The 19841-nt window shown below is 40.7% G+C and overlaps 1 protein-coding gene across 1 annotated transcript in view; it reads right to left on the bottom strand.

The window, feature by feature from the left end:
• The window catches only part of tbc1d2b (TBC1 domain family, member 2B), a 49385-nt gene that overhangs the window by 28971 nt on the left and 573 nt on the right, over nucleotides 1-19841 (bottom strand). The window contains 5 exon segments of the mRNA XM_062061148.1: nucleotides 1158-1402; nucleotides 1501-1603; nucleotides 1605-1653; nucleotides 3444-3615; nucleotides 13734-13884. Coding sequence (XP_061917132.1) covers nucleotides 1158-1402; nucleotides 1501-1603; nucleotides 1605-1653; nucleotides 3444-3615; nucleotides 13734-13884 — 720 coding nt within the window.

The raw sequence follows: 19841 nt of genomic DNA on the forward strand, positions 1-19841 counted from the left end.
ATCTCCACGACAATACATCGGCGAAGCTCTTTAGCTACGGAGCTAACGTGATAGCATCGTGCTTAAATGCAGATAGAAACAAAATAAATAAACCCCTGACTGGAAGGATAGACAGAAGATCAACAATACTATTAAACCATGGACATGTAACTACACGGTTAATGCTTTCCTGCTTGGCGAAGCACTTTATAAGTTAACCCGGCCGTATTGGCATGTGTTGCAATGTTAAGATTTCATCATTGATATACAAACTATCAGACTGCGTGGTCGGTAGTAGTGGGTTTCAGTAGAACTTTAAATGCAGATAGAAACAAAAGAAATAAGCCCCTGACTGGAAGGATAGACAGCAGATCAACAATACTACTATCAGGAGACACCGAACCAAACACAGGACCTGTAACTAAACGGTTAATGCTGTGCCGCCTGTCGAAGCCTAGCAATGCTGTTGCTAACGACGCCATTGAAGCTAACTTAGCTACGGGACCTCGTCAGAGCTATGATAAAAACATTAGCGCTCCACCTACGCCAGCCCTCATCTGCTCATCAACACCCGTGCTCACCTGCGTTCCAGCGATCGACGGCGCGACGAAGGACTTCACCCGATCATCGATGCGGTCGGCGGCTAGCGTCGGATAGCGCGTCTGCTATCCAAGTCAAAGTCCTCCTGGTTGTGTTGCTGCAGCCAGCCGCTAATACACCGATCCCACCTACAGCTTTCTTCTTTGCAGTCTCCATTGTTCATTAAACAAATTGCAAAAGATTCACCAACACAGATGTCCAGAATACTGTGGAATTTTGCGATAAAAACAGAGCTGTTTGTATTGGTGATACAATGTGTCCGAATACTCCGTTTCAACCATTGACGTCACGCGCAAACGTCATCATACATAGACGTTTTCAACCGGAAGTTTAGCGGGAAATTTAAAATTGCACTTTATAAGTTACCCGGCCGTATTGGCATGTGTTGCAATGTTAAGATTTCATCTTTGATATATAAACTATCAGACTGCGTGGTTGGTAGTAGTGGCTTTCAGTAGGCCTTTAAGATCACAAATAACATCAGAGTGGTTATAATAATAAATGAAACAAAGTTTCATCATTCACATCAAGGAAGGAAGAAGAAGAAGAAGCTCTGGTCGTAACTTCAGCCATCTTACCTTCTGACTGGCCAGCTCCTCCTTGAGTTTTGTCTGTTCCTGCTGCACGCGACACAGCTCTTCTTGCTGGCTTTGGAGGCGAAGCTGCAACTCCAAAGATTTGCCATTAAACTCCACAGGAGAGCTCTCTGCGCTGCGAGTCTCCGCATTGCGGCCAAACTTTCCAGAGCCCATCATGTCTCGCAGCAGAGGCCTTCTGGGCCTTGACGAGTTGCGTACAAAATCAAACGCTGATCCAAAGGAATCTGAGATACACATTTTCATGACTCGTCATATTTTTTCAAGTTTCATGAAAACAATCAGTATGAGCAAAGCTTGGGTAGGTAAGTGGGACTCCACGTACGCCTGTGAGTTTCTGCATGAGGTTTCGGTTCTGGGAAATTTATGGGTTGAGCGTCCACCATCTCCCACTCCTCTGCACTGCTGTTGCCGGTGTAAAACACACTAGCGTTTGCTGTCGCCTACCCTACCCGGTCGAAGCATGGACATAGAGTTCCTACCATGACACATACCAGTTAGCAGAGAGGTGGGCTCAGCTTTCTCTTGACAAAGAAGTCGCTGTGACGTCATTTGATTTAATAAAAGGTGCAACAATCAAGTTGATTGTTTGCATCCTTATACACATTACCTTGTGTCGCTGTCACACAACCAAATTGTGATCCAACGCAATGTAGCATTTATCAATTGATTTCATTAATTTTTGGACAGTTAAAGGCCTACTGAAATGAATTTTTTTTATTTAAACGGGGATAGCAGATCCATTCTATGTGTCATACTTGATCATTTCACGATATTGCCATATTTTTGCTGAAAGGATTTAGTAGACAACATCGACGATAAAGTTCGCAACTTTTGGTCGCTGATAAAAAAAGCCTAGCCTGTACCGGAAGTAGCGTGACGTCACAGGTTGAAAGGCTCCTCACATTTCCCCATTGTTTACACCAGCAGCGAGAGCGATTCGGACCGAGAAAGCGACGATTACCCCATTAATTTGAGCGAGGATGAAAGATTCGTGGATGAGGAACGTGAGAGTGAAGGACTAGCGTGCAGTGCAGGACGTATCTTTTTTCGCTCTGACCGTAACTTAGGTACAAGGGCTCATTGGATTCCACACTTTCTCCTTTTTCTATTGTGGATCACGGATTTGTATTTTAAACCACCTCGGATACTATATCCTCTTGAAAATGAGAGTCGAGAACGCGAAATGGACATTCACAGTGACTTTTATCTCCACGACAATACATCGGTGAAGCACTTTAGCTACGGAGCTAATGTGACAGCATCGCGCTTAAATGCAGATAGAAACAAAAGAAATAAGCCCCTGACTGGAAGGATAGACAGCAGATCAACAATACTACTATCAGGAGACACAGAACCAAACACTGGACCTGTAACTACACGGTTAATGCTGTGCCGCCTGTCGAAGCCTAGCAATGCTGTTGCTAACGACGCCATTGAAGCTAACTTAGCTACGGGACCTCGTCAGAGCTATGATAAAAACATTATCTCTCCACCTACGCCAGCCCTCATCTGCTCATCAACACCCGTGCTCACCTGCGTTCCAGCGATCGACGGCGCGACGAAGGACTTCACCCGATCATTGATGCGGTCGGCGGCTAGCGTCGGATAGCGCGTCTGCTATCCTCAAAGTCCTCCTGGTTGTGTTGCTGCAGCCAGCCGCTAATACACCGATCCCACCTACAGCTTTCTTCTTTGCAGTCTCCATTGTTCATTAAACAAATTGCAAAAGATTCACCAACACAGATGTCCAGAATACTGTGGAATTTTGCGATGAAAACAGAGCTGTTTGTATTGGATACAATGTGTCCGAATACTTCCGTTTCAACCATTGACGTCACGCGCAAACGTCATCATACATAGACGTTTTCAACCGGAAGTTTCGCGGGAAATGTAAAATTGCACTTTATAAGTTAACCCGGCCGTATTGGCATGTGTTGCAATGTTAAGATTTCATCATTGATATATAAACTATCAGACTGCGTGGTCGGTAGTAGTGGCTTTCAGTAGGCCTTTAATGTCAAGCTGTCATTATTTGACTTACAAAAACACACTGTTGTCATTTTATCTGATTGGTGTTGTTAACCACAGAAGAGGAATTGATCACAACTGTGTGCCTGATATAAGGGAAACAGTGGAATAATTTCTTCACTACAATCTCCTCGTCACAGAAAACTTGCTTTGCCAGTCCAGCAAGGACACAAAAACAAGAACATTGAATGGTCCTAAGACATAGGACTGGATTACTTGAAATTGATTTGAACTAACCTGATCTCTGTACCAAAGTTTTTGAGGGTCAGATTGCGGGTATTTGTAGAAGCAGCAGTCCCTCTGGTTGATTGGATCCCAGCCGTTCCGCCACCTTCCGTCTTGGTCTCCGTGGTCAAGTCACTGCGGACCTTTTCCATGCTGTTGCTGAGATTCTCAAAGATAAACGCATCTGTAATTCAGAGATAAAAAATATAAATAAACAGCGTTCCTCAGGACATTATACACTGGACACAACATGAGGTAGAGCTGCACAATCCAATGGCAGCCAGTACAATAAATTATTTCCCAACAAAATGTAATTATGCTCATATCATGCTTACGTTTGGTTTTAGTTTGCGCTGCATCATACTATAGAAAGTGTCTAATGTTGTTCCTTTTTATGCAGCTTAATAGTATACGCCGGCTAAATATTACAAACAGCTCTCGCCACTATAAAAAAAACATACTGTATTGGTAAATGAATGCTTGTGAACGTTAGTACAGTACGGTTTATCTATTTTTTGGCCAGTGAGTGTGTGTGCAGTGTTTTGGAGATTAGATTGTACTGACCTTGAATGAATTCCAAAAAAAGAGAAGGGTATTTTTATTTGTGCTCTTTTCAGCATGAAAAAAATGCAATGTGTCGCTTTTATCAGTGCAGCATAACAAGTAGTAAATGACATCTAGCAGAGGGAAGGTGATTAATAGTGCAATAATAACACAATGTCACAACACCCAAAGTGAGACTTTTACACACATCTTATTAAAATGTTACACATTAGGCCCCTTTGTTAAAGGCCTACTGAAACCCACTACTACCAACCACGCAGTCTGATAGTTTATATATCAATGATGAAATCTTAACATTGCAACACATGCCAATACGGCCGGGTTAACTTATAAAGTGCAATTTTAAATTTCCCGCTAAACTTCCGGTTGAAAACGTCTATATATGATGACGTATGCGCGTGACGTCACAGAGAGAACGGAAGTATTGGTACCCCATTGAATCCAATACAAAAAAGCTCTGTTTTCATCTCAAAATTCCACAGTATTCTGGACGTCTGTGTTGGTGAATCTTTTGCAATTTATTTAATGAACAATGAAGACTGCAAAGAAGAAAGTTGTAGGGGGGATCGGTGTATTAGCGGCGGACTACAGCAACACAACCAGGAGGACTTTGAGATGGATAGAAGACGCGCTAGCCGCCGACCTCACCTTGACTTCCTCCGTCTCCGGGCCTCCGACCGCATATATGATCGTCGCTCCGTCGATCGCTGGAACGCAGGTGAGCACGGGTGTTGAGCAGATGAGGGCTGGCGTAGGTGGATAGCTAATGTTTTTAGCATAGCTCTGTGAGGTCCCGTTGCTAAGTTAGCTTCAATGGCGTCGTTAGCAACAGCATTGTTAAGCTTCGCCAGCCTGGAAAGCATTAACCGTGTAGTTACATGTCCATGGTTTAATAGTATTGTTGATTTTCTGTCTATCCTTCCAGTCAGGGGTTTATTTCTTTTGTTTCTATCTGCATTTAAGCACGATGCTATCACGTTAGCTCCGTAGCTAAAGAGCTTCACCGATGTATTGTTGTGGAGATAAAATTCACTGTGAATGTCCATTTCGCGTTCTCGACAGTCAGGGGTTTATTTCTTTTGTTTCTATCTGCATTTAAGCACGATGCTATCACGTTAGCTCCGTAGCTAAAGAGCTTCACCGATGTATTGTTGTGGAGATAAAATTCACTGTGAATGTCCATTTCGCGTTCTCGACTCTCATTTTCAAGAGGATATAGTATCCGAGGTGGTTTAAAATACAAATCCGTGATCCACAATAGAAAAAGGAGAAAGTGTGGAATCCAATGAGCCCTTTTACCTAAGTTACGGTCAGAGCGAAAAAAGATACGTCCTGCACTGCACTCTAGTCCTTCACTCTCACGTTCCTCATCCACAAATCTTTCATCCTCGCTCAAATTAATGGGGTAATCGTCGCTTTCTCGGTCCGAATCGCTCTCGCTGCTGGTGTAAACAATGGGGAAATGTGAGGAGCCTTAAAACCTGTGACGTCACGCTACTTCCGGTACAGGCAAGGCTTTTTTTTATCAGCGACCAAAAGTTGCGAACTTTATCGTCGATGTTCTCTACTAAATCCTTTCAGCAAAAATATGGCAATATCGCAAAATGATCAAGTATGACACATAGAATGGACCTGCTATCCCCGTTTAAATAAGAACATTTCATTTCAGTAGGCCTTTAATCACTAGTGTCTCAAAGGGCTGCACAAGCCACAACGACATCCTCTGCTCAGATACCACATCAGCGCAAGAAAAAACTCAACCATTAGGGGTAATGAGAAACCTTGGAAGGGAACGCAGATGTGGGGAACCACCCCGGGTGACCGGTGCATCGGATGCCCAGTGGATACAGTTAATAATGGGAGCTTAATAACCAGGAAGCAAAATGAACAGGAAGGGGTAAACGTGGCCGGAAGTAAATAAAAGCAGCTTACCCAGGTGGTCTGGATAGTAGAGGACCTATAGGAAATATAATGGATGCTCCGTTAACAATAGATGAAATAACAAGAGTTATATTACGAGCATCACAATAATCTCCTGGTAAGGACAAGGTGTGTTACAGCATGCTTAAGCACATGGGGCCTCAAGATGCCATGACAGCTCTAGGATACTCTAAATAAGTATGGGAGGTTGGAACTTTGCCTCAAAGTTGGAAAGAGGCGGTCATTGTCCTGGTTAGCAAAAGCCAGGGAAAGATCTTACTAACCCAAGCAATTATAGACCTGTACTGTAGCTCTCACCTTCCACTTGGGGAAAATCATGGAGAGGATGATAACTGCGAGGCTTGTGTATTTTGGGGGAGGGTAAAAGGATTATATGTGCCTACCAAAGTGGGTTTAGGAGAGAAAGGGGAACTATGGATCCTGTAACAAGTTTGAAAGCGGATATAAGGAAAGCTCAGGTTAAAAAAGAGTCAGTGTTGGCAGTATTTGTTTGATGTAGAAAATGCTTACAACATGGTTTGGAAGGGTTAATGTGTATCTCGGGTTGAACTTGGAGATAGATATTTTTTACTAAATAGATAAATACAAGACAAGTTAGAGTTGGGTCAGAGCTGTCGCGTGGTAGAGAGCAGAAACTCTAATTCCAATACAGCAGACGGAAGTAATGCACCATTAACGTTGAGTGCCCCGCTATTTAACAAGAATAAAGGAAGGAATTAAGGAAAACACATTGCTTGCAGTAGTGGCAGAAACCACATGGGAGGGTCTTGTTTAAAGGCCTACTGAAATGAGATTTTTTTATTTAAACGGGGATAGCAGATCCATCCTATGTGTCATACTTGATCATTTCGCGATATTGCCATATTTTTGCTGAAAGGATTTAGTAGAGAACATCGACGATAAAGTTTGCAACTTTTGGTCGCTGATAAAAAAAAGCCTTGCCTGTACCGGAAGTAGCGTGACGTCGCAGGTTGAAAGGCTCCTCACATTTCCCCATTGTTTACACCAGCAGCGAGGGCATCTCTATCCTCCTTCAAAACCGCAATAAAAGTTCACCTCCAGGCAGCTACAACCCTAAACTAACACCCTGCCCGGATTGCTTATAATCAAATGTAAACAATCAAATGCAGATACTTTTTGTTTTTCTTATGCCTTCTGATCCCTCTCTCTCTCTCTCTATGTCCACTACTTGATGTCCATATCCTCCCCCCACCCCTCCACACCCCTGATTGTAAATAATGTAAATAATTCAATGTGATTATCTTATGTGATGACTGTATTATGATGATAGTATATATGATAGTATATATCTGTATCATGAATCAATTTAAGTGGACCCCGACTTAAACAAGTTGAAAAACTTATTCGGGTGTTACCATTTAGTGGTCAATTGTACGGAATACGTACTTCACTGTGCAACCTACAAATAAAAGTCTCAATCAATCAAAAAAAGTGATTCGGACCGAGAAAGCGACGATTACCCCATTAATTTGAGCGAGGATGAAAGATTTGTGGATGAGGAACATGAGAGTGAAGGACTAGAGTGCAGTGTAGGACGTATCTTTTTTTGCTCTGACCGTAACTTAGGTAAAAGACGTATCTTTTTTCGCTCTGACCGTAACTTAGGTAAAAGGGCTCATTGGATTCCACACTTTCTCCTTTTTCTATTGTGGATCACGGATTTGTATTTTAAACCACCTCGGATACTATATCCTCTTGAAAATGAGAGTCGAGAACGCGAAATGGACATTCACAGTGACTTTTATCTCCACGACAATACATCGGTGAAGCACTTTAGCTACGGAGCTAACGTGATAGCATCGTGCTTAAATGCAGATAGAAACAAAAGAAATAAGCCCCTGACTGGAAGGATAGACAGAAGATCAACAATACTACTATCAGGAGACACCGAACCAAACACTGGACCTGTAACCACACGGTTAATGCTGTGCTGCCTGTCGAAGCCTAGCAATGCTGTTGCTAACGACGCCATTGAAGCTAACTTAGCTATCGGACCTCGTCAGAGCTATGCTAAAAACATTAGCGCTCCACCTACGCCAGCCCTCATCTGCTCATCAACACCCGTGCTCACCTGCGTTCCAGCGATCGACGGCGCAACGAAGGACTTCACCCGATCATCGATGCGGTCGGCGGCTAGCGTCGGATAGCGCATCTGCTATCCAAGTCAAAGTCCTCCTGGTTGTGTGGCTGCAGCCAGCCGCTAATACACCGATCCCACCTACAGCTTTCTTCTTTGCAGTCTCCATTGTTCATTAAACAAATTGCAAAAGATTCACCAACACAGATGTCCAGAATACTGTGGAATTTTGAGATGAAAACAGAGCTGTTTGTATTGTGATACAATGTGTCCGAATACTTCCGTTTCAACCATTGACGTCACGCGCATACGTCATCATACATAGACGTTTTCAACTAGAAGTTCCCCAGGAATTTTAAAATTGCACTTTATAAGTTAACCAGGCCGTATTGGCATGTGTTGCAATGTTAAGATTTCATCATTGATATATAAACTATCAGACTGCGTGGTCGGTAGTAGTGGCTTTCAGTAGGCCTTTAAATAACTATGTTTCTTCCAGGGTGCATCAATAAGCCATTTACGGGTACTTTTATTTAATTGACATAATTTTTTAACATTTCATAAACGCTCAGTTTTGTTCTGGCTAATTTGACAGTGCACAGCTGTGTGAGCAAAGCAGTCAGGGAGGAAAGTGTCAATAGCTGGGTTGAATATGACGTCACATCCGTTTTTCTTCTTCGCAACCTAATTCACCTGATGGTCAAGCAGTTTGAGTGTAGCATTAAAACAAATGAGAGTGAGTGGAGAGTTTGAGCAGGAAATGCTGTAATACTGTTCTGCTCTTTGGTGTTCCATTCGTTCAAATAGAGAGAAAGAAATGGCTCTTAAAGACATCACTTTCATCATCTCATGGAATACAATCGGTCCATGCTTGTGTCTGCAACGATCACTTTGTAGAATGTTTATTTGAACATTTGATTTGTTTGAGAAACTTTCTGTGATACAATTGAGTTTATTCTCTACTATATTTGTAGTGTTTGATAGCAGAACTAAACGTAAGAAAAGGGCATGATATCGCATTAGTTTGTGTTCTTTTGTGGTTGCTATGCCTAAATATAATTACAAAGACCTGGTTGTGCGAATAAACTAACGTCATGTTAATCTTAGTAATAAATACTGTGATTGTTGGTCCAATCCATCGTATTTTTGTTGTTTATTTTCATACCAGAAACTAAAATCTTACATTGTTGTGCAGTAGAGCCAAGTGCTTTATTCCACACGGATGACCAAATTATAACGTCTTTGGTGCTATTTGTTAGCATCAAGACAATATCCTTAAAGGCCTACTGAAACCCACTACTACCGACCACACAGACTGATAGTTTATATATCAATGATGAAATCTTAACATTGCAACACATGCCAATACAGCCGGGTTAACTTATGAAGTGCAATTTTAAATTTCCTGGGAAATATCTTGCTGAAAACGTCTCGGTATGATGACGTTTGCGCGTGACGTCACGAATTGTGCGGAAGTATTGGGACACCATTGTGGCCATCTATTAAGTCGTCTGTTTTCACGGCAAAATTCCACAGTATTCTGGACATCTGTGTTGGTGAATCTTTTGCAATTTGTTTAACGGACAATGGAGACTGCAAAGAAGAAAGCTGTAGGTGGGATCGGTGTATTAGCGGCTGGCTGCAGCAACACAACCAGGAGGACTTTGAGTTGGATAGCAGACGCGCTACCGTGAGTATGCAGCTTTCTTCCAAACATTTGATCGCTTGCCCGTCCGTGCGTGCCGCTATGTGCATGTCACGTACGTAACTTTGGGGAAATATATGTGCTGTATGAACTTTGCGGAAGTGAACGGTACTTTGGGCTGTGGGATTGAGTGTGTTGTGCGGGTGTTTGAGTTGTATTGACGGGTTATATGGACGGGAGGGGGAGGTGTTTGTTATGCGGGATTCATTTGTGGCATATTAAATATAAGCCTGGTTGTGTTGTGGCTAATAGAGTATATATATGTCTTGTGTTTATTTACTGTTTTAGTCATTCCCAGCTGAATATCAGGTCCCACCCGCCTCTGACAGCATCTTCCCCATCTGAATCGCTTCCACTGCCCTCTAATCCTTCACTTTCACTTTCCTCATCCACAAATCTTTCATCCTCGCTCAAATTAATGGGGTAATCGTCGCTTTCTCGGTCCGAATCGCTCACGCTGCTGGCGCCCATGATTGAAAACAATGTGCAGATGTGAGGAGCTCTACAACCTGTGACGTCACGCTACTTCCGGTACAGGCAAGGCTTTTTTAATCAGCGACCAAAAGTTGCGAACTTTATCGTCGATGTTCTCTACTAAATCCTTTCAGCAAAAATATGGCAATATCGCGAAATGATCAAGTATGACACATAGAATGGATCTGCTATCCCCGTTTAAATAAGAAAATCTCATTTCAGTAGGCCTTTAATAGTACTAATAAATTACATGAATACATCTCTCGTAGGCTCAACAGCATATAATGAACCTTGATATGGCTAGCAAACATTGCTGAACAACAGGGACATCTATAGCTAATTAATGAGACAAAATATGAACTTCACATCATAAAAACAACTTCAGACATGAATTCTAGATTAGACTAATATTTATAGCAGGAAATCAACTGAAAACAAACATCTCCTTTTTCTCACTAGCGTCACGATCACAGCAGCACGGCACTCGTTATGTCAATCAAGTACAGCACTTAGCGATGCACCAATAAATCCAACTTTGTCTTTCACTGATTAATGTTTAATTGGTGGACCCCTCAGATATAAAGATAGGATGTGCCTCCAGTCTTTTCTTCTCTAAATACCGTGAGGGTCAAAGGAAGTGAGGTCGTAGCAAGCTTTAATGTCTTGGTGATGATGAATGGTTTTAATCTTATAAAAAAAACATTTTTCCACTCCATCCCATTTTAAATATTTTTTTTTATAATCACTTATATATTTGCCTCTAAACCTTTCAAAATACGCCCAAATCTGATTCAGGTAAATAAACAGTAGCCTAATGGAACTCTAAACCATCGCCTGAAACCCAGAAACGTGCCTCTAGGTCACGTGATTGAAACCCAGCTATGCCGATTATCCAACGCTGCTTAGTTATAACTGGTATAAAAGTTACATAATAAAAATATGTTAATTTTTAATGTCTTCTGATCATGTAAAGATGGAGTTTGTTAATGCCTTTTTTGTGAGAAAAAGGTTTTGCACTTTTCGTTCGACCTGGTTATTGTCATTTTGCCACTGTGGTTTTTGTTGAAACAGTAATCATTTATGTGCATGAAAAATCCCCATTCCAATAGAGGGTATATCTTTTGGTGTTTATTAAATGATATTATTATTTTTGTTAAACTCTCATTACATTAATTTGTTTCCAGTGTTTTGTCCCTCATTTAGTACATGGTACCACAACTTTGCAAGTTAAAAGAAATGTTAAAAAGCCAGACAGAGGGCATGGTTCTAGTTTGTGTTTATTATAGTAAATCAAACCGAGGATTTATTCTCTGCCTATTTGTTTGGAGGTAAGTTTTACATTGAGGTTAAGTATGTATTTATATATGTAGTGTTGATGTAGCAAGCTACTTTTTCTGTGTAACTTGTAGTGTAGCTTGCTACAATTCTGCGGGATAGCTTCCCCTGTAGAGCTAAAATACATTTAATCCAGATTAAAGGTGCCAGATGTAGTAATGTGGCCAGAAATGGTACTGCAATCACTGTCAAAATGATGTAGTCCCCTCCCACTCTCCGTGACTGAGGTTGCCAGATACAAGTAATAAGAAAACATAAATGCCTTACTTACCTATCAAGGAGGAAATTAGCAAGTTTGGCATCAGATGAAAAAAATCTTCCCCGCCTTCAATTGTCTCTATCTTTCAAAGGCATCCCGATACAAATCCTCGTTTTGTCATGAATAAATTGAGAATCGTGACGACGCCTTTTAGATTTACTAAGGTCTGACATGTTTAGTAACTTTACCAGTGGCAGTAGCTAGACGAAGAGGGCGGTGCGTAACTGGCAACACTCACTGACTTTCTAATTGGTCAAACGGTGGAGGGCGGGGCATTGAAATGAAAACAATGACAATTTTTCGGGGCTGTAAATCTAATATTGAAATAAGCATATCCCGGCTGAACTACCGTTATCAGCAGTGACGTGCAGTCAGGGGAGGCAGGTGAGGCGGGGCCTCACGTGCCATCATGGAAAGAAAAAAAATGTAAAAAGAAAAAAAATTAATTAAATTGTTATATGTATCCAGTGATTATACTATAACGTTATTTTCCATTTAACTTCACCAGTTTTAGATTATTTTTATTCAAAATCGCTGAATTTTCACATTTTCTGTTCAAATACTGAGAAGAGACTTGCGGTGAGTCACCAGCCAGTTGAGCCTCGCCATGGATTGCGCAATGACTCGGCTAATTGCTGGCCTGCTGTGCAGTGAGACCGTATTGCTATATGAATTATGTTATACATTTCCATAGTTTAGTTAGCTGAGGTATATAATGTACAGTTTATTTTGTCAACAACTGTATGTGTGTAACGTATTTCTTGCGCTGAGCAATCATAAAACGGCTGCGAAGACGCACTGGGTGAGGCTCGCAGTAATCCCGCCTCCTGGTGGTAGAGGGCGGTAGTGATCCCAGAGATCATTCTTGCGACTACTCGGCTGCAGAAGAAGTGACAACAAGCAGCAACAGTTAGCAGCGATCGTTTATTTTTTCCTCTCGCCTGGACTTTTAACATGGAGGATTACATATCTAAAATAAAACAGTTTTCTAAACTGGACTTTCAATCGAAGCAGGAGGTAATAATTAAAGGATCATCTCCATTGAGACAGAGAGACTTTTTAAACTGAAGAAAGCTAAGGAAGACTTCTATAAACAAGTTATCGACGCTTTTGTTTAAAAGGAGCGGCGCATGGACTTCATTTATAAGTAAAGGTAAGACCATAATAACGTTTTTTTTATTAAATGTGCTTTTTTGTGTGCTACAGTTTGTATGTGTAAAGTTAAAGTTAAGTTAAAGTACCAATGATTGTCAAACACACACTAGGTGTGGTGAAATTTGTCCTCTGCATTTGACCCATCCCCTTGCTCACCCCCTGGGAGGTGAGGGGAGCAGTGGGCAGCAGCGGCGCAGCGCCCGGGAATAATTTTTGGTGATTTAACCCCCAATTCCAACCCTTGATGCTGAGTGCCAAGCAGGGAAAAATGCTGGTATGAGCTTTTAAACATAACCCGTTAACTGCTGCCAATCAAATGGTGAATAAGATACTCTTTAGGGTTCATATGTTTGTCACTCTGACTGTGATGAAGTCGGTGCCTCACCAGCCATGAACCTCACCGCACGTTACTGGTTATCAGTTATAAAGTTATTCGTAAAGAACACGATTTATTTATGCCTTTTGACATATCAGTGCCATTTAATGATGACTTGACATGAAATTATTACATATGGCACCTTTAACTAGTAGCTAAAAATGTAGTAAGCTAAGATACATGTAGTCAAAATGCTTAGCAAAAGCTTAGCTTACTACATTTTCCAAGTTAGCTTGGCCATCACGGACATTGTTATTGTACATCATGCACATTTGGTTTCTACATTTTCTCTTGGTAGTAATGTTGGATGTTGTGCGCATATCAAGCAATCAGACACTAATGTTACCTTTGTGGGTGGGTATGACACACACCCATTACTGTGTGCAATTACCTACCATTGTCTTTGCCTACAAGACCACATAGAGGGTGGGCCAGGATAGGAGAGCTCAAACTGTCTCTCTGTCCACAGCCTCTTGAGTTGCTGAACTCCCAGCGCTTCTGCTGGAGTTGCTGCAGCCAGAAGTGCATCATCGGCTTGCTGGGGGCCTGCAAACAACACTTTTTTCAATGTTACTATGTTTTATCAGACTTTAAGGATGGATGCAATGGATCGTACTGAGAGTTGTTTCTAATATTTTGCTTGGACTACTTAGCTACATGAGGTGGACAAATATTAGACACTACTGTCAATATGATGCACTGCAGTTGTACATAATCCCTATTTCAGGAAAGTTGTATTCTGCTGTATTGGGAACTGTTGTGTGCTACTAAGAGTATGTTTGTGCTGTGTTGGGTTCAATTCAAAGGTCAAAGTCGCCATTCTGTTTGGGAAATATAATTGTTTGCTTCTTCCTACTCCTTTTCGGACATGATGTGAAATGATATGAAATTGTGTGATGTATTATTCTGTAAGTGTGTCCATGTTCGAAATAAACTAAAGAAAGAAAGAAAGAAAATGCTAGTTTTTGCCATTGCCCGACACCTGTACAAAACATTTCATAGGTTGTACAAAAGTAATATTTTACTTGAAAATTAAAAGGCAAATCTATAAAATGTTTAGAATTAACACAACTAGGGGAAGATGCCAAAAGCAAATTGTAGAAACATTCTCCATCATGGCATGGTTTATTTGTTACATGTAGGAACATCACATGTTTACACTTGCATAATTCAACATGTTGGAAAAGGAGTAGGACAAAGCAGAGCGTGTTTAATCCTAATTACTGATAGGTTGTTCACTTTCAGTTTAACATGTTAACACTAAGTGTTGGGTTTTCCATTGTTCAATAGAAAGATAAAATAATATTTACTGTGTTGAAATATTATTAGCAATTATGCTGCGATAAAGAAAATGGAAAAACAAAGACAAAAAGGGAAATAAGTTGACTTTTAACAAATAAATAAGTCAACAAAATGAATGAATACATAGGGTCCGTGTACCTTCCGTTCATTCATTCATTCATTTAAGTCCCATCTTAAAACTCATTTGTATACTCTAGCCTTTAAATAGACCCCCCTTTTTTAGACCAGTTGATCTGCCGTTTTCTTTTCTCCTTTGCCCCCTCGCCGGGTTATTCCGGTTCCGGTGACCATGGATGAGGTGCTGGCTGTCCAGAGTTGGGACCCGGGGTGGACCGCTCGCCTGTGCATCGGTTGGGGACGTCTCTGCGCTACTGACCTGTCTCCGCTCGGGATGGTCTCCTGCTGGCCCCACTATGGACTGGACTCTCACTGTTATGTTGGATCCACTAGCGACTGTACTTAGAGGGGGCGTTACCCACATATGCGATCCTCCCCAAGGTTTCTCATATTCACATCGACGTCCCTTGTGTGGGCTCTGTGCCGAGGATGTTGTTGTGGCTTGTGCAGCCCTTTGAGACTTTTGTGATTTAGGGCTTTATAAATAAACATTGATTGATTGATTTTATTTCCAATTCTGAAACGCAAATCAAAAAACAAAGTTAAGGCCGTCTTTTGATTTTTACTACTCATGGCAAACTTGAAAACAAACAAAAAAGGGTTGATTTTCATTAAAATATTGCTATAAAATTTTATTTTGTGCTGTTTTCCTTTTATGGATTTGTATTTTTCCAGATAAACACAAAAATCCAATTCATGTTTATCCAAAATGCAAAAATGCGTGTTTATCTGTGTGATGACAATTTGAACCAGAGGCAGTATTTTAGCTTTTCCTTCGTGTTTAGCATGTTTTTAGCATAACGCTAACACCTTTGTTCAGCAGGAGTCCTATTGTTGTTTTTAAAAAAGTGTCATTAAATAGTTGTCCAACTTTTGTTTCAGAAATAAAAATAGAAAACATTTGTTTTTTGATTTGCATTTGAGAATTCGAAATCGAATGAACGGGAGGTACACGGACCACATAGGATAGAATAGAAGACTAAACAATTGACAGACATACTGTATATATAAATAAATGCAGAACATAGATTAAACAGTTACTACTTAAAGGCCTACTGAAAGCCACTACTACAGACCACGCAGTCTGATAGTTTATATATCAATGATGAAATCTTAACATTGCAACACATGCCAATACGGCCGGGTTAATTTATAAAGTGCAATTTTAAATTCCCCGGGAAACTTCCGGTTGAAAACGTCTATGTATGATGACGTATGCGCGTGACGTCAATGGTTGAAGCGGAAGTATTGGGACACATTGTATCCCAATACAAACAGCTCTGTTTTCATCGCAAAATTCCACAGTATTCTGGACATCTGTGTTGGTGAATCTTTTGCAATTTGTTTAATGAACAATGGAGACTGCAAAGAAGAAAGCTGTATTAGCGGCTGGCTGCAGCAACACAACCAGGAGGACTTTGACTTGGATAGCAGACGCGCTATCCCACGCTAGCCGCCGACCGCATCGATGATCGGATGAAGTCCTTCGTCGCGCCGTCGATCGTTGGAACGCAGGTGAGCATGGGTGTTGATGAGCAGATGAGGGCTGGCGTAGGTGGAGAGATAATGTTTTAGCATAGCTCTGTCGAGGTTCCGTAGCTAAGTTAACTTCAATGGCGTCGTTAGCAACAGCATTGCTAGGCTTCGCCAGGTTGGACAGCATTAACCGTGTGGTTACAGGTCCAGAGTTTGGTAGTATTGTTGATCTTCTGTCTATCCTTCCAGTCAGGGGCTTATTTCTTTTGTTTCTATCTGCATTTAGGCACGATGCTATCACGTTAGCTCCGTAGCTAAAGTGCTTCGCCGGTGTATTGTCATGGAGATAAAAGTCACTGTGAATGTCCATTTCGCGTTCTCGACTCTCATTTTCAAGAGGATATAGTATCCGAGGTGGTTTAAAATACAAATCCGTGATCCACAATAGAAAAAGGAGAAAGTGTGGAATCCAATGAGCCCTTGTACTTAAGTTACGGTCAGAGCGAAAAAAGATGTGTCCTGCACTGCACTCTAGTCCTTCACTCTCACGTTCCTCATCCACAAATCTTTCATCCTCGCTCAAATTAATGGGGTAATCGTCGCTTTCTCGGTCCGAATCGCTCTCGCTGCTGGTGTAAACAATGGGGAAATGTGAGGAGCCTTTCAACCTGCGACGTCACGCTACTTCCTGTACAGGCAAGGCTTTTTTTATCAGCGACCAAAAGTAGCGAACTTTATCGTCGATGTTCTCTACTAAATCCTTTCAGCAAAAATATGGCAATATCGCGAAATGATCAAGTATGACACATAGAATGGATCTGCTATCCCCGTTTAAATAAGAAAAGTTCATTTCAGTAGGCCTTTAATGATGATAAATGAATGAAATAAATTGCTTGATAATGTTGAAGCTGTATTATTTATTTCCAATTCCAGTTCTTCTTGTTCAACAATATTTTAGTAGTGTTACCGAAAGGGACAAGCGGTAGAAAATGGATGGATGGATGTATAGTAGTAGTAAGTAGTGTTGTTGTTGTAAGTGTAGGTGACTTTATTTCATCAGGCGGCATCCGTCATTGTCTGTATGTTGTGCCTTTCATTTTCCTTGTGATTGAGACGATGTTTGTCCAATTCCTTGATGTCTTTGACCACAAGTACTTTTGCTCTTCATTAGTAACTTGATATTTCCTTTGCAGTTGGCGCCCCAAGCGCCTTCAAATATCCCCTGCTTTTTTTTTAAAGGTACAACACGAACCGAGACCTTGGATTAAGGTTAGTGTGTTTATTCCAATACCTTTTATATATAAGGTTGTTTAAATCAGTGGTTCTCAAATGGGGGTACGCGTACCCCTGGGGGTACTTGAAGGTATGCCAAGGGGTGAGTGAGATTTTTTTTAAATATTCTAAAAATAGCAACAATTCAAAAATCCTTTATAAATATATTTATTGAATAATACTTCAACAAAATATGAATGTAAGTTCATAAACTGAACATCAAATCAAGTAGGCTATTCCATTCATTACCATAAACCCAGAGTTTCCCCCATGCCATGATGGTTTGACCCTCACTAAAATGTCAGTCAAAAAGAACTGTGAGAAGAAATGCAACAATGCAATATTCAGTGTTGACAGCAAGATTTTTTGTGGACATGTTCCATAAATATTGATGTTAAAGATTTCTTTTTTTGTGAAGAAATGTTTAGAATTAAGTTCATGAATCCAGATGGATCTCTAATACAATCCCCAAAGAGGGCACTTTAAGTTGATGATTACTTCTATGTGTAGAAATCTTTATTTATAATTGAATCACTTGTTTATTTTTCAACACGTTTTTAGTTATTTTTATATCTTTTTTTCCAAATAGTTCAAGAAAGACCACTACAAATGAGCAATATTTGCACTGTTATACAATTTAATAAATCAGAAACTGATGACATTGTGCTGTATTTCACTTCTTTATCTCTTTTTTTCCAACCAAAAATGCTTTGCTCTGATTAGGGGGTACTGGAATTATAAAAATGTTCGCAGGGGGTACATCACTGAAAAAAGGTTGAGAACCACTGGTCTAAATAATACCCAAAGATGGCAGTTTTTGACTAACTACTTCATTGTTCATGAGATCCGTAATTGTTTAATAATGAGGTACAGTTCATTAGGTATGCCTGCCTACTATCAAATTGCACCATATAAAAGAGTTGTAAGTGTTTACAGATTTTTTTTGTCTGTATGTTTCACATTTGGGTAAATTTATGACTGTCAGCGTATAGACATGTTTTTCGTTAAATGCCACACAGTGCATACATTTTTTGTGTATAGTGACGGAAGTGGATAAATACATGTATCCATATTTAATAGTTACTTCTTTTGTATCTCCTATAGTCATATTTTAATCAGCTAATGTTTCGTCTGGTACAAACTGCTTGCATTACTACCAGTGTCCTTGCTGAGAGAGTCAGAGCGTTGACTATTCTCTCTGTTGAGACTCCCATAACACTCTTGAGATAAGGGGACAAAGCGGTGCTGGGCTAGGAGACAACAGGAGGGAGGGGAAGGGGGGGTAGAGGAGAACGTCTGGGGGAGATCGATCTTAGCTGCGCTAGTGAACGCTTCTGTACTGGATTGGTCTCACGTTTATTGTCAAAGCTTTGAGAATAAACCGCAAAATACCAACTACTGCCTGGTGATCAATTTAAACTTCAGCTTATGTGCCATAAAAAGAACTTGGGAGTGACCAGGAACTTAAATTCCCTGGAGGAACATCTGGTCAACGCAACAATTGACAGTGCATACTGTATGTATCATGGGAATGGTTAAATAGTTTTGTGTATGGACAGTCAGAATGCATACTGTATGTATCATGGGAATAATGGGCACAGAAGCTACAGCTTCCGCCTCTCTAGCTCTGCAGTCTGTTATTAACCATTTCCACCATCTGTTTGGAAATGATGAAGCAAACCTTAGGAGGCAGTCAGGCTACTTTTGTCAGTCACCAAGGTCTTGTGATGGCAAAATGGTCACATGATACTTGGAGGTGTACATTTCCAACATGATGTGGAATGACCAGCAGAGCATAAGAGTACATACACTACCGTTCAAAAGTTTGGGGTCACATTGAAATGTCCTTATTTTTGAAGGAAAAGCACTGTACTTTTCAATGAAGATAACTTTAAACTAGTCTTAACTTTAAAGACATACACTCTATACATAGCTAATGTGGTAAATGACTATTCTAGCTGCAAATGTCTGGTTTTTGGTGCAATATCTACATAGGTGTATAGAGGCCCATTTCCAGCAACTATCACTCCAGTGTTCTAATGGTACAATGTGTTTGCTCGTTGACTCAGAAGGCTAATTGATGATTAGAAAACCCTTGTGCAATCATGTTCACACATCTGAAAACAGTTTAGCTCGTTACAGAAGCTACAAAACTGACCTTCCTTTGAGCAGATTGAGTTTCTGGAGCATCACATTTGTGGGGTCATTTAAACGCTTAAAATGGCCAGAAAAAGAGAACTTTCATCTGAAACTCGACAGTCTATTCTTGTTCTTAGAAATGAAGGCTATTCCACAAAATTGTTTGAGTGACCCCAAACTTTTGAACGGTAGTGTAC

Source organism: Entelurus aequoreus, linkage group LG10 (genome assembly GCF_033978785.1).
Source record: "Entelurus aequoreus isolate RoL-2023_Sb linkage group LG10, RoL_Eaeq_v1.1, whole genome shotgun sequence".
Taxonomy (NCBI): Eukaryota; Metazoa; Chordata; class Actinopteri; order Syngnathiformes; family Syngnathidae; genus Entelurus; species Entelurus aequoreus.